The sequence below is a fragment of the Amphimedon queenslandica genome, unplaced genomic scaffold (assembly GCF_000090795.2).
Source record: "Amphimedon queenslandica unplaced genomic scaffold, v1.1 AMPQUscaffold_13460, whole genome shotgun sequence".
Taxonomy (NCBI): domain Eukaryota; kingdom Metazoa; phylum Porifera; class Demospongiae; order Haplosclerida; family Niphatidae; genus Amphimedon; species Amphimedon queenslandica.
Genome location: NW_003546304.1, coordinates 90,569 through 114,555, shown reverse-complemented (window position 1 = coordinate 114,555; position 23,987 = coordinate 90,569). Strand labels below are relative to the sequence as shown.

The 23,987-nt window shown below is 35.3% G+C and overlaps 6 protein-coding genes and 1 long non-coding RNA gene across 10 annotated transcripts in view; 1 reads left to right on the top strand and 6 right to left on the bottom strand.

Annotated features, from left to right (window-relative positions):
• Window positions 1-324: 324 nt before the first annotated feature.
• On the top strand, window positions 325-1,092 carry LOC105312258 (alpha-protein kinase vwkA-like). The gene has a single exon (XM_011404764.1). The coding sequence runs from the start codon at window positions 325-327 to the stop codon at window positions 1,090-1,092; it is 768 nt and encodes a 255-aa protein (XP_011403066.1).
• A 376-nt stretch (window positions 1,093-1,468) lies between these two features.
• On the bottom strand, window positions 1,469-7,232 carry LOC100632533 (apoptosis-inducing factor 1, mitochondrial-like). The gene is made up of 15 exons (XM_003385474.3): window positions 7,018-7,232; window positions 6,841-6,940; window positions 6,344-6,439; window positions 5,906-6,004; window positions 5,693-5,816; window positions 5,426-5,510; window positions 4,997-5,143; window positions 3,803-3,911; window positions 3,646-3,753; window positions 3,472-3,566; window positions 3,075-3,215; window positions 2,522-2,664; window positions 1,967-2,060; window positions 1,748-1,870; window positions 1,469-1,662 (listed from the first exon to the last, which is right to left on the bottom strand). The coding sequence occupies exons 1-15, from the start codon at window positions 7,195-7,197 to the stop codon at window positions 1,597-1,599; spliced, it is 1,710 nt and encodes a 569-aa protein (XP_003385522.1). The 5' UTR covers window positions 7,198-7,232; the 3' UTR covers window positions 1,469-1,596.
• A 259-nt stretch (window positions 7,233-7,491) lies between these two features.
• On the bottom strand, window positions 7,492-12,647 carry LOC100634807 (rab11 family-interacting protein 3-like). 2 transcript variants are annotated; one of them, XM_003385492.2, is made up of 14 exons: window positions 12,373-12,647; window positions 11,645-11,738; window positions 11,328-11,392; window positions 10,983-11,101; window positions 10,633-10,761; window positions 10,179-10,232; window positions 9,978-10,116; window positions 9,684-9,787; window positions 8,973-9,113; window positions 8,776-8,857; window positions 8,480-8,617; window positions 8,187-8,315; window positions 7,925-8,050; window positions 7,492-7,687 (listed from the first exon to the last, which is right to left on the bottom strand). In XM_003385492.2, the coding sequence occupies exons 1-14, from the start codon at window positions 12,580-12,582 to the stop codon at window positions 7,574-7,576; spliced, it is 1,644 nt and encodes a 547-aa protein (XP_003385540.1). In that variant the 5' UTR covers window positions 12,583-12,647; the 3' UTR covers window positions 7,492-7,573. The 2 variants fall into 2 exon arrangements, with proteins under 2 accessions (XP_003385540.1, XP_019850458.1); XM_019994899.1 differs by having other exon boundaries at window positions 9,684-9,781.
• A 200-nt stretch (window positions 12,648-12,847) lies between these two features.
• Window positions 12,848-13,399, bottom strand: LOC109581113 (uncharacterized). Its single transcript, XR_002184519.1, has 2 exons — window positions 13,171-13,399; window positions 12,848-13,118 (listed from the first exon to the last, which is right to left on the bottom strand). It is a non-coding gene; the product is annotated as an uncharacterized LOC109581113 (long non-coding RNA).
• A 944-nt stretch (window positions 13,400-14,343) lies between these two features.
• Window positions 14,344-17,936, bottom strand: LOC100632406 (annexin A4-like). Its single transcript, XM_011404763.2, has 7 exons — window positions 17,916-17,936; window positions 17,815-17,871; window positions 17,680-17,726; window positions 16,936-17,002; window positions 16,344-16,466; window positions 14,926-15,890; window positions 14,344-14,490 (listed from the first exon to the last, which is right to left on the bottom strand). The coding sequence occupies exons 1-6, from the start codon at window positions 17,934-17,936 to the stop codon at window positions 15,834-15,836; spliced, it is 372 nt and encodes a 123-aa protein (XP_011403065.1). The 3' UTR covers window positions 14,344-14,490; window positions 14,926-15,833.
• Window positions 17,937-18,581: 645 nt separating this feature from the next.
• LOC109581112 (achaete-scute homolog 2-like) lies at window positions 18,582-19,920 on the bottom strand. Its single transcript, XM_019994898.1, has one exon. The coding sequence runs from the start codon at window positions 19,636-19,638 to the stop codon at window positions 18,916-18,918; it is 723 nt and encodes a 240-aa protein (XP_019850457.1). The 5' UTR covers window positions 19,639-19,920; the 3' UTR covers window positions 18,582-18,915.
• Window positions 19,921-20,639: 719 nt separating this feature from the next.
• Window positions 20,640-23,987, bottom strand: part of LOC100634682 (annexin A4-like) — a 5,871-nt gene continuing 2,523 nt past the window's right edge. For 2 of the 3 annotated variants that reach the window (XM_019994895.1, XM_019994896.1), the window contains 11 exons: window positions 23,698-23,792; window positions 23,507-23,620; window positions 23,107-23,197; window positions 22,869-22,948; window positions 22,525-22,581; window positions 22,390-22,436; window positions 22,006-22,072; window positions 21,815-21,890; window positions 21,642-21,700; window positions 21,177-21,299; window positions 20,640-20,785 (listed from right to left, as the gene is read on the bottom strand). In XM_019994895.1, the coding sequence (XP_019850454.1) occupies window positions 20,729-20,785; window positions 21,177-21,299; window positions 21,642-21,700; window positions 21,815-21,890; window positions 22,006-22,072; window positions 22,390-22,436; window positions 22,525-22,581; window positions 22,869-22,948; window positions 23,107-23,197; window positions 23,507-23,620; window positions 23,698-23,792 (866 nt within the window). In that variant the 3' untranslated portion in view covers window positions 20,640-20,728. The remainder of the gene's footprint in view (window positions 20,786-21,176; window positions 21,300-21,641; window positions 21,701-21,814; window positions 21,891-22,005; window positions 22,073-22,389; window positions 22,437-22,524; window positions 22,582-22,868; window positions 22,949-23,106; window positions 23,198-23,506; window positions 23,621-23,697; window positions 23,793-23,987) is intronic. The other variant, XM_019994897.1, reaches the window with a different exon arrangement.

The window sequence follows — 23,987 nt, the reverse complement described above, 5'->3', positions numbered from 1 at the left end:
GATAATTATAATGATGATTGATCATTATAACTTATAAGTGTCATCATCAGTATATCATTATGTAGTCTATAAATAGCACTTTACAAATAACATTTACTTTAATTACATAATTTGTATGTTTTATGACATGATTACTCAGCATTTCAACTCTTAGCAAAAACAACAAGAAAGCAGTTGTTCTGCAGAGTTTGGCATTGAAAGTATTGAATGCTAAATTTGTTAACATACAACATGGGGACACTACCTGGGAAATACCTCTAGCTCAACTAGATTATATAAGGATTCAATCCCTCTGGTGACAGTGGTGTGCATTTTAAAGCAGCAATGTATGATCCTGATTGTGTTGCCACATTTGAGGAAGTTCATTTTGCTGAAGGACGTTTCCGAAAAGCCTACAAGGGTCATTGGACTACTCCAGAAAAGAATGGGCAAAAATGCGTCATAAAAAGAATGAAATCAGGCTGTGTTTGGGCAGCTAGTGGTTGGGACAGCACACTAAAGGTTTATAACAGAGCTGGTAAGATAGCAAAGCAATTCAACCAAAGCCACTATCCCATCTGCTTTACCAGCATCGGTAAGTATGTGGTAGAGAATTCATATCCAACAGAATATGTTGTTGCTGAAGATTATTTGGAAGGTGAATTTATTAAATGGTGCAATAACTATGGCTATATATCACCTAAAGCTAAATCTGAGCACATCACAATGCCAGCATTTGTTCACTGGAGTTGGCTGCATACAAGAGGACAAGAAATGGTGTGTGATCTACAGGGAACTCGTGATAGAAGTGGCTATCATTTGACTGATCCAGTGATCCTTTCGCTTGATAATACATATGGTGAGACAGACATGGGAATAGAGGGCATGGCCATGTTTTTCATGAACCATGAATGCAATGATATCTGTAAAGGATGGAGGAGGCCTCGCTGGGAGTCTTTTATAGGAAAGATTCCAAGAGAAACATTGGCAGCATGTCAACTTATGCAGAGCGAAGTCAATAACGCCACATCGTACAGGTTTGAGATGAAATTCCCTCCTGCCACTAAAGATATCGTTAAAAGAGTGTTCCTTCAAATTGCTCAAGCTCAATGAGATTTGAAGTAACTGTTATTATTCATTAAGTAAACTATTTTATATCAATAAACTTAATTTTTGCGTGATTTTGGTATTAAAAACAATTAGTTTAATTCTTGTGCAAATTCAAAACATTATTATTATTATTATTATAGTGACTATACTGGTGTGTGTGTGTGTGTCAATAAGCTAAAAGTTATTTTTTATAATAATATTATGGATTATTTTATGAAGTTTAAAATTTTGCACAAAATTTACTACTACTCATTTTGCTCTCCTGCCCTGTTCAATACTACACTGCTCTTACCATTTTATCAAAAATGGCTTTGAGAGAATGCATCATTTTTTATGCAATAAAAATTGAATTTCGTGGCAACCCCTACTGATAAAATAATTAAAGTTTCATGTGAACTAAGAGATTGAAAGATATCAATAAATTATTTCTAACTAATATTACACAAAAATAATAGTCAAAGACAAAGTGTAGCAAAAAAATGTATAACAGTCAATCCCAAAGAATATCTAATGAATCTCAAAGTGTTGGACTATGTCACTGATGTCTACTTCCGTCTTCTCCTCTGATATGATCTACACAAAGATAGAGAGAGAGAGAGAGGAGAGGGAGAGAAAGAAGAGAAATAAAATACCAATCTAAGTCTATGGCATCCATTACTTGTCTAGCTACATCCATTTTTCCAAATATATTCCAGGTGAGGACACCAACTATTCTTCCTCCTTCCTTATCAAGGTAATATATGACTCCTTTTGAATAGTCATCCACAGGAGTGTCAACAGCCTATCATTAACAGCAAGAGGTATTATAGCAGTATAATAAACTATAATCATTGCACACTAAAGTTGCATGTATTGTCACTAATTCATTCAATTCTACCTCTGATGATTTCCTCCCCCACACTCCAACAGTTGGTAGCTTGGAGTCAATGAGACCAGTTGCCTCAAATCCAACATCAGGCCCAATGTCACTCCTAATTTATAATATAATGTAAATACAAATACAATGCATATCTAATGGGCTACATTCTGCTGATAATAGTAGGTGAAATATATCCAAGTTATAGCTTTACAATTTTTCAAAATTGCTTCAAAATTTTGGAGTTTGCCAATTTAAATAAATTATGTACATACTAGTCAGGTTTCCCAAAGGACTTTGGCAGAGTACTTAAGATGATATATATAAATCTGGTCAAAGTTCGTGTACTATAGTACAGGGCTTTGGGCCAAATTTCGCCAAAATTGACAAGGAGAGAATTCTTCATTTTTATATTTTTCCCAATACATATACATGTACTTAAGTTGCATAGAAAGTTTGAGCTGATTCTGATCAAAATTGGATTTTTTAATGATTTTTAAAAAGTTGCTTCTCATTGAAGCAAGCTTTATAAGAAACCCTTCCTGATACCAGTAATAGTAGTATAGCTATACTTACCAGAACATTGACTGGTGCATGAACGGCTGATGCTCTCCTGTCATATTATAACCAGCCAAACGACCACTGACATTAGCATGGTCATGATGCTCCACCCTCCTACGTCCCAAATAAGGATCATAGAAACTAGCAACATCTCCAGCCTAAAGAAATAAATACATTAATTATCACATACAAGTAGGATTTGTTGATATGCAGTACGTCATTCTATTGGTCTGTGTTTTAGTATACGTATATTTTCCTGCATGTTCTGCTTTTTAAAACACCATCAATTATTAATGGCTCAGTAATGTGCATACAGTATAGCTCCAAATTTCCGTTGTTCAAAAATTTGTCAAATTCGTCACGTATTTTTGTTTCACAAAATTTTTAACTGACAGAATTTTTGTTCCATGTAGGTACACATAGTATGCAAATTAATAACAAAAATGACAAAATTTATTGACAAAAATAATTTTAACAAGAAATTAAGATTTTGACAAAATTTTGATTGATTAAAATTTGAAGTTATATGATACATTGTGCATGCACTGAATTGTTAATTTTGACTTACTGCCCAGACATCAGTGCAGGCTAGGAGTTCACTGTTCACTTTGAATCCACCGTGCTCCTTATCAATCTCAAGACGAGCTGATGTAGCTAGATCAGTGTTTGGTTGGAGGCCAACAGCAACCACAACATGATCAGCCACTAACTAAAGAAAGAGAGAGAGAGAGAGAGAAAGAGGAATGTATTTAATAAGAATGATGACCACACACACACACACACACACACACACACACACACACACACACACACACACACTGAATTGCTTATATTATGTGTGCAAAATGATTCCCTAGCTGATATTTTGTTGCTGTAGCATGAAATGTATTTCAATTCCAATATTGGGTTACATGTACCCATCACTCATGACTGCAACTATTGGTAGTGCATTACATGTTCCTCACTTCAGTTCCATTATCAGTGACAACAGTGACCTTCTTGCCATCTTCACTGACACTAGCTGATTTGATACCAGTACCAGGATGAACCTGGACCCCAACTGAATCAAGTGAAAGAGAGAGAGAGATGAAAAATAAATATAAACAGGTTAATGGAATGGGTAGTAGTAAGCAGCTAACCTTCTCTGACTTTATCTGTTGTCCATTTGCTGACATCTTGAGGTAGCACAAGGCCAAGGTTCCCAACCTCAGGGAAGACTTGGCTGATAGTAACTCCTTTATCTTTACCTACAGTACCAGCAATAGTGTAACTGTGTACTTTATCATGAGGCTCTACCTCTGCTAGCCAGTCCTACTGCTAGTTCAGACCCAAGGAAGCCTCCTCCAACTATCAGTATTGATTTAGCTGAGTCCAACAGCTTATCAAGTGCTTTATAGTCTGGTATCTGTGAATTAATAAAATACAGTGAATTAAAAATATGCATTAAAAGTACTGCTACAATAATAATTATGATCGGAATCTGTTACAACTTTCTACACAACGTAAGTACATCTATATTTTTTCCATTGTCACAAACTCACAAAATTTGTGACAAGCAAAACCCCATTCGTTTCATCGTCATAAAATTCATGGCAAGCAAAAAACTCATTTGTTCTATTGTTGCAAAATCTATGACAAGAAAAACCCATTTGTTCCATTGTCTCATGAAATCTGTGACAAGCAAAAACCCATTGTCACAAAATCTGTGACAAGCAAAACCCATGTCACAGGACTTTGGCATCATTCTTTGAGCAACTTCAAAAAATTCATAAAAAATAAAACTTTAATCAAAATCTGTTCAAACTTTCTATACAGCATAAGTACATGTATATGTATCAGAAAAAATTATAAAAATGGAAAATTCTCTCTTTTTCATTTTTGGCGAAATTTGACCAAGAACCCTGTACTATAGTACAGGGACTTTGGCCTGATTTTGGAGCAACTTTAAAAATTCATGAAAAATCCAATTGTGATCGGAATCAGCTCAAAGTTGATACACAACATAAGGACATGTATATGTATCAGAAAAAAAATATAAAAACGGAGAATTCTCTCCTAGTCATTTTTAGTGAAATTTGGCCAAAGACTACTTGGAGCAACTACAATGTATGAAAATTCATTAAAAAATATAAATTTGATTGAAATCAGCTCAAACTCCATAAACAACATAAGTACGTGTACATTGCACATGCATCAAAAAAATTATAAAAATGAAAAATTCTTCCCTAGTTATTTTAAACAAAACTTAGTCTTTGTTCAATAGTTGGAGCAACTTTAAAAATTTGTAAAAAATCTAATTCTAATCAAAATCAGTTCAAACTTGATACACAACATAAGATCAAGTAAAAATTGAGATTTTTTTCTTCAAGCAATTTCATAACATACCCTGGTCCTTGACCCAATTTTGGAATAACTATAAAATCATACTTTGATCAGAATCACCACAAAGCAACAAACTGCATACTGTTGAGTGAATGTGCTGATACTTACGGCTCTGAATGTTGAGAAAGGTCCCTTCCCTTGAAAGACAGGAAGTGTCTTAGGTGTACCGCCAGTTGCTAAGAGACATTTGTTGAATGAAACTTCAGATCCATTGTCCAAACGTATCTTCTTCTTTCTTGTATCAAGAGATGTAACCTTGATTAGTATAAACTTCATCACTCACTCCACTCTATTCTTAGACTTATTTACCATGACTTTAATTTTGGTGGATTAGAAATTAAATCACAAATATAACTACATGGCATGCCACATTCAATAATACATGATGACACAGTTGTATTGCTTAAAAATAAATTACATTACAGACAATTTTCTAAAGCATAAATATGCAGATATATAGGGTATGCAGTACATGTAGAGAGTGCATTAGGCTTGAGGTCATGTTTGTAGAGTATGGTAATATTGGTCAGACTGTACCTTCCTTCCAGTGACCACTGCTATGCCACCACCTTCCAAATTAGGAAGATCCTTAGGAGAACAGAAGTCAGCTTTATAGAAAACACTAAATACACATAAAGCACACAGAAAAGATAAAAAGTATAACAGTATTGATATAATTGTGTATGATGGACTATAGCTTATATATTTTTGAAGCCATAAACATAGGAAAAGTTGTTGTGCCCAAACGAAAATAATTAAATTAAAATCCCTCAAAATACAATGTACATGCACTGCATTACTTACTCTACAACTTTCCCTCCGCTCCAAGATGCTGTGAATTTCAAGTTCTTTGCTGCTTCGTGATCCTCATAGAGCCAGAGCTGCTTTGACAATGGAGGACGACTGTATGGGGTATAGTCCTCATTACCTGGAGACATAGGGGGAGAGAGGAGGGAAAGAAGAGAGATAGAAAGAGAGAATCAAAATAATGTTTTATCTATAAGAATAGTGTCTAACCAATTATGAGTACTTTGGCCGTTGGATCTTTTTCTCTAATAGCCTTAGCAGCAGCAAATGATGTAGTGCCAGCACCAATCAGGACATAAGGAGCAAAATCTGTGAATTAATAACATCCATTGAGACACAAACCAATAGATAAAGATAGTATACATTGTATGGATGTATGTTTGTAGTGTACAAATATTTCACAAAAATTTGACTAAATAAAATAACACAATTAGTCGTAATGTGAAAATATTCATATTAACAAGCATGCATACGTACTCACAAAACACAATAATAATAACAACAACAACAATAATAATAATAACAACAACAACAATAATAATAATAACAACACTAATAATAATAATAACAACACTAATAATAGTAGTAGTATAGTAGTACATGTAGTAGTAACAGCAAGAGTAAATATTCAGTGGTGGTGATTCATACCTGGTATATCAGCAGGAGGAGGAGGAGCAGGAGAAGAAGCAGGAGCAGGAGGAGTTGAAGTTTCCTGTGCACTTTCTAAATTCTTTTCAGCTTCAGCTAAACATTGAGTAAATAAAATGATAACAATACAATAGCAATACATTGTTCCCATTGAGAGCACATGTATATAATGTTGCATAACATAACAGTACACCTGTATGAGTAACTAATTACATAACAACATACAAGTACATGTAGTATTGCATACATTGCATTGACTGATTTGCATTCACATACAGTAATAAACAGTCAAAAACAGCAGCAGCATTATATCAATGATATAAAACAATTGTATATGTGCATGTACAGTATCTGTTGGCAATTATTAGTGGAATTTTTGGCCATAGAATTTATATAGTAAAATGGAAATGCGACAACAAAATTAATACTTAGCATAATAATAATAGTAATAACAATAACATAAACAATTACAATACAATAATAAATAATTATAATACCCTCAGGATGAGTAGCCCCTTCCTTCTGATACTCAGTGGCTTTGGTATACTGCATACCACTGGAGCCTACATAAGGAGAGGGTTTTGAATTCTGATAAAACTACAAGAGGAAAGAGAAGAGCATTTGAAGTCATACTAAACAAGAGGTACACGTGAGATCTGGCTGCTCTAGCTTACACCGTATGCACCGACTCCAGCAACAGTCACCCCAGCTAACGTTATGAGAGTATTAGTAGAGAAAAAAGAGGAGGAGGTACTGCTGCTGCTACTGGCATAGGCTTTGTAGATAGAAGGACCCGCTCGAGCTCCCCATAATACTCGAGAAGAACGAGCGACCCTCAGGAAAGCGGCAGCCATGTTTGATTGGTGGGCGTGACACAATATGAAGTGACCACACCCACAAAATATTTTTATAATTTTTTTTCTGATAATAATAGTAAAAATCTCAAGAACAAAATAACATAATCATTAATAATAACAATAATAATATTATGGAACAAATTTCTACACAATAATCAATAAATTAGCTGGTGGATGAAATAAAAAAAGAAAATAATAATATTAATAATAATAATACATGTGCTTTCTCAATATAGCAATAAATTATGTAGCAAATCTTGCTATAGCCAAAAATTAAGTGATATAATATAATACATCTTATAAGCAGACAGTCAATCAGCTCTAAATCTCTTTCTATTGGTAATGCATGCAGGTGCACGTATGTGTGTGGGTGCTATTTCACTTCAAGTAGTTCTGGGTGTGAGTCTAATATTGCGACCAGTAGTCCTTCAATGTAGGACTGTAATCGTGCAGTCTTTTCCTCATACTCAGTGAGTGCTTTCATTACCTATACAAGCATTAACACTTAACAATAATATAAGCAAGCAAATTTTATTGTCAGTATAGTAACTGAACAGCCTCTTCCTACCCCCTTGCAGGTCTTGTATTAGGTGCTAAATGAGCTAATTAATTCACACCTACATGTACATGTACATGTACATTTACATTCACATGTACACTGTACTCCATTAGCCCCCAATGGCTAGTAAAGGTAATACTGTACAACCCAGTGGCTGGTGCTTACATCAGCTCTTGGAGCATCCTGCAGTTCTGCTGCTAGTGATGGAGCAGGACCACCTAACAATTCCTTCCCTTGTTTGACTAGTTGACTCTTTAATCTTGTGTTCTCCTCTTTGAGAGATTGAACCTCCTAAAAAAATAAAAGAAAAAAAAACATATGTAAAGACACAAAAAGCAATTGTGGTGGTTTAAAGTAGAAGCACTACTTCAAAATTATGTTGTCAATAGATGTTACATAACATCAAGTAGGCACTATACTCTATTACCTTCTTAAGAGAGATTGCTTCGGCTAATTTGTAGTCAGTGACATTAATGTTGTTCCTCTTCTTAGTGAACTTATTCTCCTCAAGCTCTTTCCTCAAATGTTGTATGACATGATTCATAGCCTCGACCTCCTACAGAATAACATGCATGTACTTATATTGTTAATAGAGCAACAATATAATACATGTTAGAGCAAAATAATTGTTCAATATAATACATGTACATTGATACATTGATACATGCATGTTGATACTACTGTCCTTTCATAGCAACTTTTATTTTCTTCTCTCCTTACCTGTTGAAGTCCTTGTTTATCTTGTTCCAATTCATTCCTAACTAATCTTAATTGCTCTTTCGCTTTCAACAGCTCCTCCTCCAATTCAGTCACCTTGTTTTGTAGCTGTATTACATGCTTGCCTTTCTCTTCACACTCCTATAAAAAGAGAGAGAGGGGGAGGGAGAGAGGGAGAGAGAGGGGGAGAGAGAGAGAGAAGAAAAAAGAAAAGAAAGAGATAAAGAACATAATTAAAAGAGCACATAATTCCTTGGCTATACAATTATACATGCAGTTTTTTGGACAGCATAAATTACCATTTCTCTCTCATCTATTTGCTTTCTGAGGTTGTCTGCTTGTCCTTCAGTTGTTGACTGTTTCTCTTTCTCTTCAACTAATCTAAATAAACAAAACACTCAAAATCACAAACCGTGACATAAACACAAAACCAGAGACATACATGTACATTTTATTGTATAGCCAATGTCTCTCCATCCTTATACATGTAACTTACTGATATTCCAATTCTTGATATTTTGATTTGTATTCTTTCTTCATTTTGTCAATGGTGGCACTGCTCCTGCTCCTCACTAATCCAATGGCTACTTCACTCTTTGTCTGTACATCCTTCAAAGTGTCTTCAAACATGTCCAACCTAAACATAGCAATATTTGAATGTTGATGGCAAGCTGAGCTGCCCTATGTATACATGCATGTAGCTACAAGTAGAAGGAAATGAGTTTTTCTATGTACTGGTACATGGTTTAGTATACTGGGCCACATGCATGTACTTGGTACCAGGCTGTTCACGATATAGCATTCCCTATACAGAGAAATGGTCCCCACTGATAAATTACCACCTCATGTTTCATTTTTAAACAGCTATTATGCATTAAAATATGGGTCTAATTGGGCTGATTTTAAAGCAGCTTCTAAAATTCATAAATAATCCAATTTGGATTGAAATCAGCTCAAACTTTCTATGTAATTTAAATACGTGTATATGAATAAGAAAAAAATTATAAAAATTGCAAATTCTCTCCTAGTCCAATTTTTGGCAAAATTTGGCCATGACCCTGTACTATAGTACAGGGATTTTTAGCACTACACCATAATCCTTTGGGAAACCCTGACAAGAGGGTGGTTTCTCTAAAGGGAGACTACCGTATCACTGTATGTACATGTACATGTACTATTGTGTTCAACGCATGTCCATAGTACTAGCCTTTCTCTAAGAGTCGTATTCTCTTTCTTTAATCTCATTGTCTCTGTCTGGCTCTGATCAAGCTCAACCTCTAATCCCTCTAGTCTTGAAGAGAGCTCCTGCAACTGATAATAAACTAATGTTATTAATAAGAAGGAAGGAGTGTATACTAGTACATCCTCTCCTCCTAATACATGAAGTATGGCTAGCAATGCAATTAACATTAATCAATAAGTGTACCAATAGGACACACATGTACACAGGAAGCATTCTCTCTAATACATGTATTGTGGATGTTCCTAGGTACTGACTGACCTTTTCAGTGAGTTCATCAGAGTCTTCATCTTGTCTCCATTCAGAGGAGCTGGAGTAGGTGCTGCCAGTCCCTGATACATGAAGGAATGAGTGATTGCTTCTTTTAATGAGAGCTCTGGCCACTAGACTGGGACTATTACTAAAGAGGGAGGGAGAGGAAGAGGAAGAGAGATAAAATAATCCTTTCATGATTTATCTTACTCTGCTGGTTGTATCTCAATCCCATCAATAGATTGATGTCGGCCATTGACTTTACTAGAAATGATAAGAACAACAATAACAGCTCAACAATGAAAGGAAGGAGTCAAAGTATAACAAAGAAACAGCAAACCATACACCTGCACCAGAGCCCCTTTCAATACATCAACACGTGTCACAATTATTTCTATTTTCTAAGAATCATTTATTACATTAGGCCTACCATCAGTATCATAATAATTGAATGAAGGAATGCATTTCAGTTCTGATAAACATCAAAGACTATTAATATACACTTGATACTACCAGTTCACATATCAATAGAATGCAATATAATATTAGCACAACAATACAGTATCACTATCAATATAATGAATGCAGTCAATGTAGCCTAGTTAATAGATACTGTATATCAGTATACACGGTGTGTAGTGTATGTATTCTATTATGGTCTCACGGTTTGTGTTGTTCGTCAGTGGAGAATGTATCATGAGTATCAATGCTGGATGTGGTAATGATACCATTTGGTAGGCTACCATTGACTCCAGTTGGATCCTCAAGGTCCCTTACTCTGACTGACACAGGGCTAATGAGATTAATAAACATAAAATAAACAAACAAAATGGGTAAATAAACAAATAAATGAGTACCGATACCTCTCAGCTGTTACATTCCTATCTACATTTCCAGACATCACCATCTATTATAATTCGCAGTCTCCTTAGCTAACACTTCTCTCTCCCTCCCTCCCTCCCTCTCTCTCTCTTTCATACAAAAATACTTCAAATCATGCATGACATTACATACCTTGAAGAACTGGTGAATCCTAGTGAGTAATAGGAGAGCTGAGGTGAGTCAATGGTAGGACTATTAACATCACCTACAGTAAATGTACTATCCTCAATAGGACTAGTGGTACCAGGGAACTAAGAGATGGAAAAAGAAGAGAGAGAGAGGAAGTTTAAATAGAGAGGATGAGATGTTTGACAAAGGAAATCAAGGCCCCCATTATGGTGATGGCAAATTTAAAGTGTTTTTTTTTTCTTAGAAAAGGGACAAACACTAGTCGGTGATTGCATGCATACACTGCAAAGTGACAAAATAACAGATAGTGTCTGCTAACATAATAAACTATATAATAATAAAACTAACGTTTTCGTCAAAGCTTGTACGGGAAAATGAGTCAGACCTACTTGATGTAACAGAGTCTCTTCTACCTACAAACAAGCAAGAAATGATGACAAGTCACTATGAAAAGAATCAGAAATGTTCAAAGGAAGTAATATCTTCCGTAGAGTAACAGGACACAATGACAGTGACCATACAATAGCTTGTGTTTGCGTGCTGTGAATTGCATGTTGGATGTTGTATGCATGTCAGTACTGGCAAGTGTGCACAACATGTGTAGTTTGTTTTGGTAGCATGAGATTTAATCTCTTTTTTGTGAGTGAGTTCAGTGTGGTCTGTACCTATTAAGTATGCCTCTATTCCTTTGCTAAAGCTCTCAAATGTTATCACACCAGTTCTTTTAGGGTCCAATTCATGAATTAACTGGTCTATCCTCTAAATAGAAAATAAGGAGAAGGAGAAAGTGAAGGGTAAGGGTAAAATGAAAGTATTAGGAAAGGAAGAGTGACCAGGGGAATACATCAGCTCAGGAAATCAAGTTAAGAGTAATGTAGGCTACATGATAATATCTAATAGAGGAAGTCATCAGTAAATAAGTTAAATAATAATCATACTAACACTGTGAATCAACAACAACAACAACAACTACAACCAAAGTAATAAACAATGAAAATATCTTTACTCTTCCACACATTCCACGTTGTATATCAACAAAATGACAACTGGCATTCTAAATTGATAATCTTTTGGCTCACAATCATGTACATGTAGTACAATAAAAGTATTATCATTTGTACTAATGCACGAAGCCAAATATTTTGAATGCTTTATAGCAAAACAGAGCTTGAAATTGGTCATGTATGAAACAAGCAGAAGAAAAGAGACTCTCACACAATATTACTATACAGTGCCATACAGAACATATTAATGGACAAACAGAATACATAAGAGTATAAAGGCATGAGTCACACACAAGTCATAACCATCAACAAAATACACTCAAGTATCATCCACTTCAGGATAGACACAATAAAGGGAGAGAGAGAGAGTAGGTAAGTAAATAGTTAACCTGTGACACGGCTCCAAGATAATGCTGTCCCAATGATCTAAACTCTTCCACAGTTATGAGCCCATCATGATCTTGATCACACAAGTCGAATATCCACTTGAGCTGTTCCAGAGCGGATGAGCCAATAGTTGTCTCTGATTCTCCTTCTACCAGTTGCTGCTGATCTGCATTACTAGTCACTGTGTTATCTACAGTACTGGTGCTTGACATTGCTCTCTCTTTCTATCTTCTTGTGGATCCTTCACACTCTTTGATTTATCTCTTGACTCTTGTAAAATATGGGTGGGGTTGCAGGGCGTGAGATCAACTGGGCGTGGTCAAATATAATTTATTACGTTACTATGGCAGCAATTTTAATTAAAGTTATCAAAAAATTGACAAAATTAAATTAGAATAATTCAAAATGAACAATAATACAAAAATAGAAATAATACAAAGACAGCATTATTTTAATTAACTGGTGTATTTCTTTATCATTCTAAACCCACCATAAGCTAATAGCCCAGCTGCAATAAGTAAGCTGCCTCTAGCCAGCCAGGGATGACGGGTAGAAAATGTAGTAAAAGCATGAATTGGTATAATCATTGGACCAAAAGGAGTTGGTATAGTAATGTCTCCTTCAGGCAGTGGGGGGTCAGAGACTACAGCTTCAGTCGTTTCTTGCTCCACAAACGAAGAATGAGACAATGAAGGGAAGGGACCACTAGGAGGAGTGACACTAGGCTCATGATCATCAGTAAAATCCTCTAATAGTGGGATTATAATAATATACCTTGTTATATGTCTGTATTTACTTACCTCCTTCAATTTTGAATGATACACTTCTCTGAGGAGGAGGAGGAGGAGGAGGAGGAGGAGGAGAACGTGGACTGACACCATCTATAAAACAAATGATACGTAATAGAAAAACCCTCTACCATTTAAGTTGATTAGGTTGCAGGCTTATAGGAAGACTATAGTGCAAATATTAGTGTGACTCGGTGTCAACAATGGTGAAAATTAGTATCATATGAGACCTTGCCCAATGACAAACTTACGGTATTCTGTATACATGGCAATCCCAATGGCCTCTGTCTCACTGAAACTCATAAGTACATCACAGAGCTTGTTAAACATGACTGGCTCCTCAGTATCGGTATCAACTGCAGCGTATACTGCCCTCAGTAATGGGCCCATCCTCTCAAATGCAACAACATTGTTCATGAGCGCTCTGTCCAATGATGCTTTGCCTATCAATCCTTTTCCAAAGAGTTGTTCAGCTATAGGGCCTGGGTTGTCTATTCTTCCTGATATGTCACCGAATTTGCTCCTAAAGATCCTTGAAGATTTTTTCACCATTTTGATTTCTGAAATTGCGTGGGAGGAGCGCAATAATTATTACACAATTTCCTCAAGGAAAAATAACACAAATACTACACACTCATCAGTGATAGTGTATAACTTTAACTTTTTAGCACTGAGAAATATGTATTATTGCTTCTATAATCATTAATTTTGTCATTAAATATTTTCATACAATTACATGTACAGAAACTTATTATTTCCAAACTGATTGCAAAATTAGAGGCTACTGCTTTAATGATGTTCAGTACCTCTTTAGTGATGATAATGGTACCTCTTATTAAAATTTACATCAAATTAGAGAACATCTGCATTGATGTAGGTTAATCTCAGACTTCACAATACAGTCAAACCTGCTGCTAATTTTGTGGCCTGGCACCTCCATAATCAGGATAGGTATATACAATATAAATGTGTATTAATGCTCTGAAAGACACTTATAATCAGGACAGTATTATTGGGTCCTAAGGTGTCTGGAATTGACAGACTTGACTGTAGCTCATTCACAAGCTCAAATTTTATAAGTGTGGCTGTTTAAACGACAAAACATTAATACTTAGAAACACATGTATCATCAATGTTGGTATAATGCTCTTCAAATCTGTCTTGCCCACACGCTTTGAAAAATGATTTTTAGGCTGTTGACACAGTAGTAATGCCCATTATGGGAATCAATATTTTCAAAATAATTATTTTTTAAAAGTACAACTGAGATGAAATAAAATATAATTAATCATTCATGATAAGTTATGAGTTTCTGTCAATTTAATGAGTGATCTACAAATGAAAAATAGACTCTATTAGAAGAACACAAGACTATGCATGCATGGTATACCCATTACCCAAGCAGTCACACTACTTTTATTAATTGCCAAAATAACACTTAAAGCCTTGCAATTTGCATATTACCCGAAATTTCCTTTTAGGTGGTCTCACAGTGACACATAGCCACAAATTACATGCACTGATTGTTCATCAGTAATCAATGACCCTCTTCTAATCAACCTCGGGGAGGAAATGCAAACTACATGCCATCAGTGGCGAGGCAATTATGTAGAAATGACCATTATATAATTCCCAGAAGAGTTAGATCCTATACACCAAGGAAAAGGAAAGCTTTGTTATTAGTTGTCGGCAGTGACTGTAGGTTCAAGCACATATTGAGATTAAACAATCTTACTAGTGTATAGTAATGTTATAATAATAACTTACAATATTCTGCTTCGAGTAAGGCTATGACGTTCTGATCTGTTGAAGGATCGTCTTTTAATACAGCGATAAGTACCGGGAATTTACCAGGATCTCTGCCAACCTGTGACTCGACTGACATGAGTAGTCTTGAGATACTGGCGAGGGCAGATTTGTCATGGCCGAGACCATTGCTCTCTGGTAAAGACTGCTTAATGTCGTCCAGTGATCTCTCTGTTATGATCCCCTGGTCGTGGAGTGAATCTGCAATCCGACCAGCATCAGTGATAACTGCAGCAATGTTGTTCATATGTTTCACCATGATTTTCCTCGCGTGTTGTATGGATATAAAGTCATCTGTGGCCCCTCCGCCATTTAGGTCTACTTCCATGCTCCTCACAGCCTCGTAGGCTCTCCCATTATCGTTGAGGTTCTCCTTCAACACCTGTATGAGGCTAGACATTATGGAAGCGTCCTTTGCTATGGACTGATCGACAGCTGAGAGCATTTTAACAGCGGCTCTCTGCCTCTGCGTCCTTGGACCCTCTTCTTCCCCATCATCAGCTCCGCCAGTCCAAGAGACTCGGAGTTCTGAATACTCATCCTCTGATATGATCCCCTCGCCTTGTAAATCACCCGCGAGCTGAAGAGGGTCACTGATTGCACGACAAAGCGAGTCGAAATATTTCCTTAGAACTCGTATCTCCCTGTTCATATTAGTGACACTGTAGTCTCTCCTTTCCTCTCATACAGGACTATGGTCTATGGTTGTGAAATGGAGGGATAGAACGCGAGTATTTAACTGCTTCCCACAAGATTACGCCCACGCACATTAAAATTCCTACAGAGCACTAAATGTACATAATAAAAATCAAACTACACAAAAAATAAAATCAACTGATATAATAATTTGACAAAACTGTTTACTATAATTAGTATTCTCCAGCCAGAGCTAACAAAACTCTCTTGTAATCTCCACTGGTGTCTCCCTATGGGTAACAGATATAACATTACAAAGGATTTCCACTATTAAAGCATTAACAGTACAATTAACTACAAAGGACTGCTATTTACACTTGAGAATAAAATACGTCTGATTCCTTAAATGACACGAGACGCATTACTGAGTGGCAGTTATTCAATAGATATAAAATTACCAATCAATTGATTTGAATATTAAGAAAATTGTCATACTCATTTATGGGATAAAATACAAGCAAACATAAACAACCATCAATCTGGAGTGTTCACATTTTACTATACAATAAACTAATATCTGTGGTAGGCATATATATACACAATAATTATAGTATGAATAAAGTTATAGTAAGACATGACTCCAATGTAACACTGCACAGCTGGACTGGTAGGATAGATACAAATTGAGTTAATGAATGGGAACCTACTACTATCAGATACTCATGCAGTACAATGCTCTTTACTTTTATGAATGATTCCAGTGTCTTCCCGTAATTCCTCTCAAAGGTTGATTTGATCTTAACCATGTCCACCTCACAGCAAGAGACCATCACACGAACAAGAGTTCTATCATCAGTACCCAACCCCTGGAAAGAAAAAATCATAAAATTAACATGTTGTACATTATATTGGTACATGTACCACGAAATCTCCAAATACTGTAATATATATTTCATCATTTTCATGACTATGGTTTACTATCCATTTTGACAAAATCATTCATTCCCATGAGTTTGTGTAGGAGGATAGAGTGTGGCACTACAAAACACCACTAGTGTTACCAATTATTATGTTTATAAAGAAACACAACAACTTCGTATGACTATTAATAATAAAAATAGTATCTTCCAATCACCATACAGTGGACACACAGTCTACATGAATGTCAATTAACAGTCTTTCATTGACTTATAAAGCTGCTTAGAGAAGTATGCAGAAAGATTTCTAACACACTTCACATCTAAAATTAGTAACAGTTATTGAGCATAAGAACACACACAACTCACACATACATGTATACATATGTACATGTACATGTAAATCCTCTATCCTCACTTTTGAGTATTCTTCAAAGACAAGACGAAGATGAGCGTAACTTCTAGCACACAGAATCTGATTAAACCTGTCATGATAATAAATAAATAATAATGATAACAATTATTAATTTACACACATTCAAACATTTCTAACACCTAATTTATTGCTATGCAACAATAAATTATGGTAAATGACTCAAATTGAATAAAATAATTGTCAAAGAACATAATAGGCAAATCCAATTAGCCCATAATTCCTGCTAAAGGATATAATTAACTTTGGCTGTAGTTAGCAATACTTGGCTGTACAATAGACGTTGGATGCACAATATAAAGAATGTAAGTGGAATGGACGGGTGTGAAGCTTATTCATTCATCCAATCATAATTTAGTGTAGTCGTGATAACATGAAATGATCACATGCTCTGTGTGTGTGTGTGTGTGTGTGTCTGGGTATGCTTGATTAAAGTATGTGTGTGAGAGAGAGAGGGAGAGGAGACAAGAAGAGACATATAAACACAAACACAAACACATAGACAGACACTGACTAATAGGAAGAATGAGAACTAGCAAGGGAGGGATACTGGAATGTAAAAAAGGAGAAGGAAGGAAGAGAGGGGGAGGAGGAGGAGGAAAGAGCACAACATGAGTAGGACTGCAAGAGTCATTTCAGTTGCATTATATCATCATCATTCATAATGTTCATCATAACATATCTTTACTCTCTCCTCCTCCGCCTCCTCTCTCTCCCTCTTCTACTTACGTTGATTCATCTGTTCCCCACTTTCCCTCGCCAGCTTTATAAAGAGCCTATAGCAATACAATGATGTACATTACTAATGCTAGCTACATGTACAGGTTAGTGATGACTATTGTACTAATAAATATCACTGCTGACCTGAGCATCTTGCCTAGCTCTGTTTTTATCCACAATACTGTCAGGATCACGAGCAGCCTAAGATAATAAAACAATGTAACTAATAGAATATCCAATAGTACCTCATGCTCCCTCCCTTTCATTTATAGTGTATTAATAATGATTACTAGGTGAATGTAAACCATTGAGGGGGCGAGCATGAGTCATTGATTGACATTTATGTAATTTCAACAATTTTTAAAATAAATAAATGTCATAGTCTAATGTGAGAGAAAAGAACATTTTGTTCTGTTTGTGAGGCCATTAACTGCATACGTATAGAGTCTGAACAGAGCAAATATTACCAACCATCAACCAAATAGCCCATTAAAAGAGACAAGAATGCATGCTGCCTATGAGATCAAAATTAGATTTTTTTGTGAATTTCTAAAGTTGCTCAAAAAATTGGGCGAATGGTCTCTCTGGATAAATTTTGTGAAAATTCCAAAGAGATAATTTCTATTTTAATATTTTTCCTGATGCATATAAAAGGTTTGAGCAGATTCCGATCAAAATTATATTTCTTACAAATTTTTAAAGTTGCTCAAAAATCAGTACATGGTTTCTCGCTTCTCTCTATCTCCTAGTTCCCTTAGCCCTCCAATAGTGCTTATAAAGTGAAAATTAATTTAACAAGAAATTAAGATTTTGACAAAATTTTTTGACTGACAAAAATTTGGTATCATGTATCTGATCACATGATTTACCTCTTTGACTTTGCTGCTCCACTAGGTCTTTCTACTTCTTCATTTTGTACACTAGCCATTATTTCTCTTTATAGCTACTTTAGCAGCTTTACTCTCTTTTTACTTCACATGATTTCACATTAAACGTTTTAGATGAAACACTTAGACCATATAGATACAAACACACGTACACTAACACCTCAGCCACTGAGCCACGCCCGACCATTAATTCATGAATCATGATCCGCCTACTCAAACATTAGTGGCACAAAAGCAACTCGCATATATATACATCAGTATTAAATGAAAGTCCAAAGACATAAACAAAGCATTAATGACACAAAAGCAACTGACATACATCAGTATTAAATGAAAGTCCAAAAACATAAACAAAGTCTTAATTAATTAAGACGTGACAGAAAGGGAATGTTGGAGATCCAGCAGGAGGCATAATGGCACCAGGATTGCAAGGGAACTCCATCTTCCTCCGTCCTCCATTATTATTATTGTTATTACAGAACTCCATTAGTTGAAAATGAGGAGGGGAAGACAAGGATGGATACCTTCCAATTCTATGATAAGAAAAAGGGACTGGGCTAAGCCCAGGATTAGCATGATGAGGAGGGCCAGGAGGCAAGAGGCAAGACTGAACTGGTGAGGACTCAGTACTACTGCTACTGCTCTCACTAGAGTGGATTGTTTCATCACATAGTAGCTCCTGCAGTTTTGTAATGTACTCTATTGCAGCTTTAAGAATTTTGTGCTTGCAATACCGTTTTTTAGTAAGGTCAAAGCCAAGAATCCTTCTCAGTTCATTGTATTTCTGCCCAATGCTCTTGATTCTGCTTCTCTCTTTAGAATTTTTCTGCTGTCTCAGTAAGGCTGCAGATTCCTCACTCACCTTTTTAGTTTTATTCTTCCTCCCTTTCTTTTTCCCTTTCTTTCTCCCTTTCTTCCTATCTCCAATTTCTTCTTGACTCTCTTGTTGCAGTTCACAGTGAAAACTAGAAGATGGCTGGCAGTTGTAAATAACAACGGCTGCTTCTGTCGGCCTATTGTCATCTTCATCTTCATCCAGACGATCCACTTGCACTTTAGGCAATGCCCAGTACACATCCATCCTCCCGGGAATAATCTTGCTGACTTGCTGTCCTTCAGTGCGCTGCTGGCGGGCACCAGAGATATTCTTATACCAAAATTACTGCAATTGTTTTACAGGTGTTTCTTGTAGCTGCACTACCTGGCTTGTAGATCATGTATTTGATAACATTCAGCTTCCTACATGGGTTATCGATCATTCTCATGACATTAAACTGGATTCTCTCCTTTATCAAGACTCAAGAGTCCAAAAAGCACCAGTTTTAATTAGAATACATATATATTCAATTAACAATAATTTTCCAGTAGCACACTACGCCTACAGGTCTTTAAGTTATTCCACACAAAGCCTCTAAATACAACTTTATAGTAACAATTAAAAAAAATAAATTGACGAACCTCTCTGCTATACTCACTGTCTTTCACAAAATCAAATCATAATTACTCCTGCAAGAGAAAGAACCAGCTGCGATAATCGCAAATATCCTGCACTCATAATTAACTGCATCTCACCAGTGCCCGTCAATGGTCAATGGTACATAATGCATCCAGAGTTTAATTTAGTGGAGGATAGAACTACTTCATTTACTCCTTACTAATATGAAACACAACTGACTGGCTGACAGAGAAACAAGTGCTTAAAACAAAAATAGCAGCAACTCCATGAAAACTAATTAAATGGTTAAAAATACATTGTAGTCATTTCTAAATTTCTGGTGTTTTATTTTTGTGTACCATATATATGTTAGTACAAGTAGTGAGAAAAACTCTTTGGAATTTATTAATGAGAAATAAACCTTATCTTCTTTAAGACCAAAACACGCAAGTACTGCATAGCCCAAAATTAAGGGCTGTAAATTTCATGGATTTTGCAAATTTTGAAGATTTGCAAAAAATTAATTTTACAAATCAAATTATTATGGTACAAGATTGGGATTAATGGCTGTGAAATGAAGGGAAAGAACATATTAGTATTAATTTAACAGCTTTCCACAAGATTACGCCCACGCATATTAAAATTCCTACAGAGCACTAAAAGTATTATATAAAAATCAAACTACACAAAAATAAAATTAACTGATATAATAATTTGACAAAACTGTTTCCTATAGTTAGTACTCTCCAGCCAAAGCTAACAAAACTCTCTTGTAATCTCCACTGGTGTCTCCCTATGGGTAACAGATATAAGGATTTCTACTATCAATCAATACTCTGCTAAAAGCAATAACAGTATAATGCTTGATTTTTTTTAATTAGATGAGACGCTTTACTGAGTGACAGTTATTTGATACACATAAAAAAGATTATCAATCAATTGATTTAAATATCAAGAAGACTATCATGCTCATTTATGGGATAAACTAGCTAAGAATGCAGACAATCAATCTGGAGTGCTCCCATTTTACTATACAATAAACCAATATCTGTGGTAGGCATATATACACATATTATAGTATGAATAAAGTTATATAACACTGCACAGCTGGACTGGTAAGCTAATTGAGTTAATGAATGGGCACCTACTACTATCAGATACTCATGCAGTGCAATGCTCTTTACTTTTATGAATGATTCCAGTGTCTTCCCGTAATTCCTCTCAAAGGTTGATTTGATCTCAACCATGTCCACCTCACAGCGAGAGACCATCACACGAACAAGAGTTCTATCATCAGTACCCAACCCCTGGAAAGAAAAAAATCATAAATTAATAGTCACATGTTGTACATGTACTTTACATTGGTACATCTACAACAAAAGTACTGTATAGGGGGAAATTTTGGATGGAGTAAAACTTGGCAAATTGCTAAATTTTGGTGATAGGCAGATTTTGATTTGGTGAATTTGTGGCCATGTGCCAATAAACATGTGCATAATGGCTCAAAATGGTGGGTTTTTATTTTGGTGAATAGCTATCAAAATGCCAATTCGCCAAATTTAACCCCCTCCAAAATTTCCTGCTATACGGTAATAGACATTTGCTATAGTTTATTATTATCTTTTACATGACTTTATAATCTAACATACTTTCATTGACTTGTAAAGTCGCTCGGAAAAATATGCAGGAAGATTTCTAACACACTTCACTACATAAAGATATAAAAATGAGGCATCATGCAATGAAGTCATCAATCAATAGAGCATGAATAGTAATAATGTCACTGTATACACAGTCCATTAGTAGATTATGTAATGATTACCAATTGTTGTCATCCCTGTTTTAAGATCACCAGACATCTCCCTGGAAATGGACTGCTCTATGTCATACTTGCATATCTAAAATTAGTAACAATTATTATTAGAGATTAGAATACATTGAGCATAAGAACACAGTCAACTCAAGCATACATGAATACATATGTACATGTACATGTAAATCCTCTATCCTCACTTTTGAGTATTCTTCAAAGACAAGACGAAGATGAGCGTAACTTCTAGCACACAGAATCTGATTAAACCTGTCATGATAACAAATAAATAATAATAATAAATCACACAATAACTACACACATTCAAACATCTCTAAGTCCTAATTTATATTGCTATGCAATAATTTATTATAGGAAATGACTTAAATTGAATAAAATAAATGTCAATACTGGAATGTAAAAAAGGAGAAGGAAGGAAGAGAGGGGGAGGAGGAGGAGGAAAGAGCACAACATGAGTAGGACTGCAAGAGTCATTTCAGTTGCATTATATCATCATCATTCATAATGTTCATTATAACATATCTTTACTCTCTCCTCCTCCTCCTCTCTCTCCCTCTTCTACTTACGTTGATTCATCTGTTCCCCACTTTCCCTCGCCAGCTTTATAAAGAGCCTATAGCAATACAATGATGTACATTACTAATGCTAGCTACATGTACAGGTTAGTGATGACTATTGTACTAATAAATATCACTACTGACCTGAGCATCTTGCCTAGCTCTGCTTTTATCCACAATACTGTCAGGATCACGAGCAGCCTAAGATAATAAAACAATGTATCCAATAGAATATCCAATAGTATCTCATGCTCTCTCTCTCTCTCCTACATTTATAGTAAATATTGATAATTCATATAAGTATTGTTTTCTATCACCCTCTCCTTTAAAATTAATATTTTTTTATTTGTGCAACTTCTTCTACACAATTAGTACTAATATAGTAAATAATAGAAAATGTCACATAACTATTAATGCTAGTATTTTGTGCCTTTGCTTATTATAGTGGTAGCGACCCATTTTTCTCTTTCTCTCTCTCTCTCTCTTACAGCAGTGAGTGATATCAACAGTCGCCTAAAGTGACCAGAAGTTTCACTGTGAATGTGCTTCTCTAAATCTTGTTTATATTCTAATAAAAATGGAGTCATGGTAATAAGTTATAACCAAGAGTACATGTACTCTTGGTTATAATCTACAATGTATTACATAATTGTAACAGTAACTACAATTAGAATTTTTCCCAAGGGAAATAATCAGTATTGCTTATTTTTAATAAACTATACATACCTTTCTTGTAGAAGGTCTTTATGTCTTCTTTCTCAACGTTAGTTCTTGAGCAGAGTATTTCAATCAGAGCTGTCTCATCAGTCCCAGCACCCTATGATAGAGTATAGCGTAATATAAAATATATAGTATATATTATAGTCGTCTACAATACATGTACACAAGCATAAAATGATACAAATAATGTACATTGTAGATTGAAACTTCCCTTAACCAATACATGTACAATTGTACATGTACAGTTAGTTAAAATGTAATGGGAAGCCAGGCAGCTAATGAGCATGTACATTGTGTCCTGTATATAGTACAGTAAGATCAATATCTCCCACACACATACTCCATACTGTAACCTCCCAAGATTGATAGCCCACACTATAGTCATATATTACATGTCATTCAGTACCTCCATTGCTTTGTTAAGACAGTATGCATCAAACTCAGTAGGTCTCATCATTAATCCAATAATGACCTCTCTGAAGTGTCCACTCAACTCACTCTTCAACTCTTTGATTAAATCCTACAAAAAAATTATTAATAGTTATAATTATTATACACATACAAATGTAGCTTATAGAATGCATTGCTGTATTTTACCTTTCCATATTTCACTTTAAATTTGACTTTGATTTCTTGTCTTTGCTCATTAGAGCGTCTTGTCAATACTAGTATGATTGCTTTTTCATCAGTACCTGTACAATACACATGAATGATAATATTCTGGCCCACTACTTATTTATAGGAAAAAAAGATGAGTATAAGCCTACATTACTTATAATTAGAAATTACTAGGGTTTCCTACAAGATTTAGGCAAATAGCATAGGGCATTTTACCAAAAATTGCTATATGAGATAATTCTTCCTTTTTATTACATTTTCTGATACAT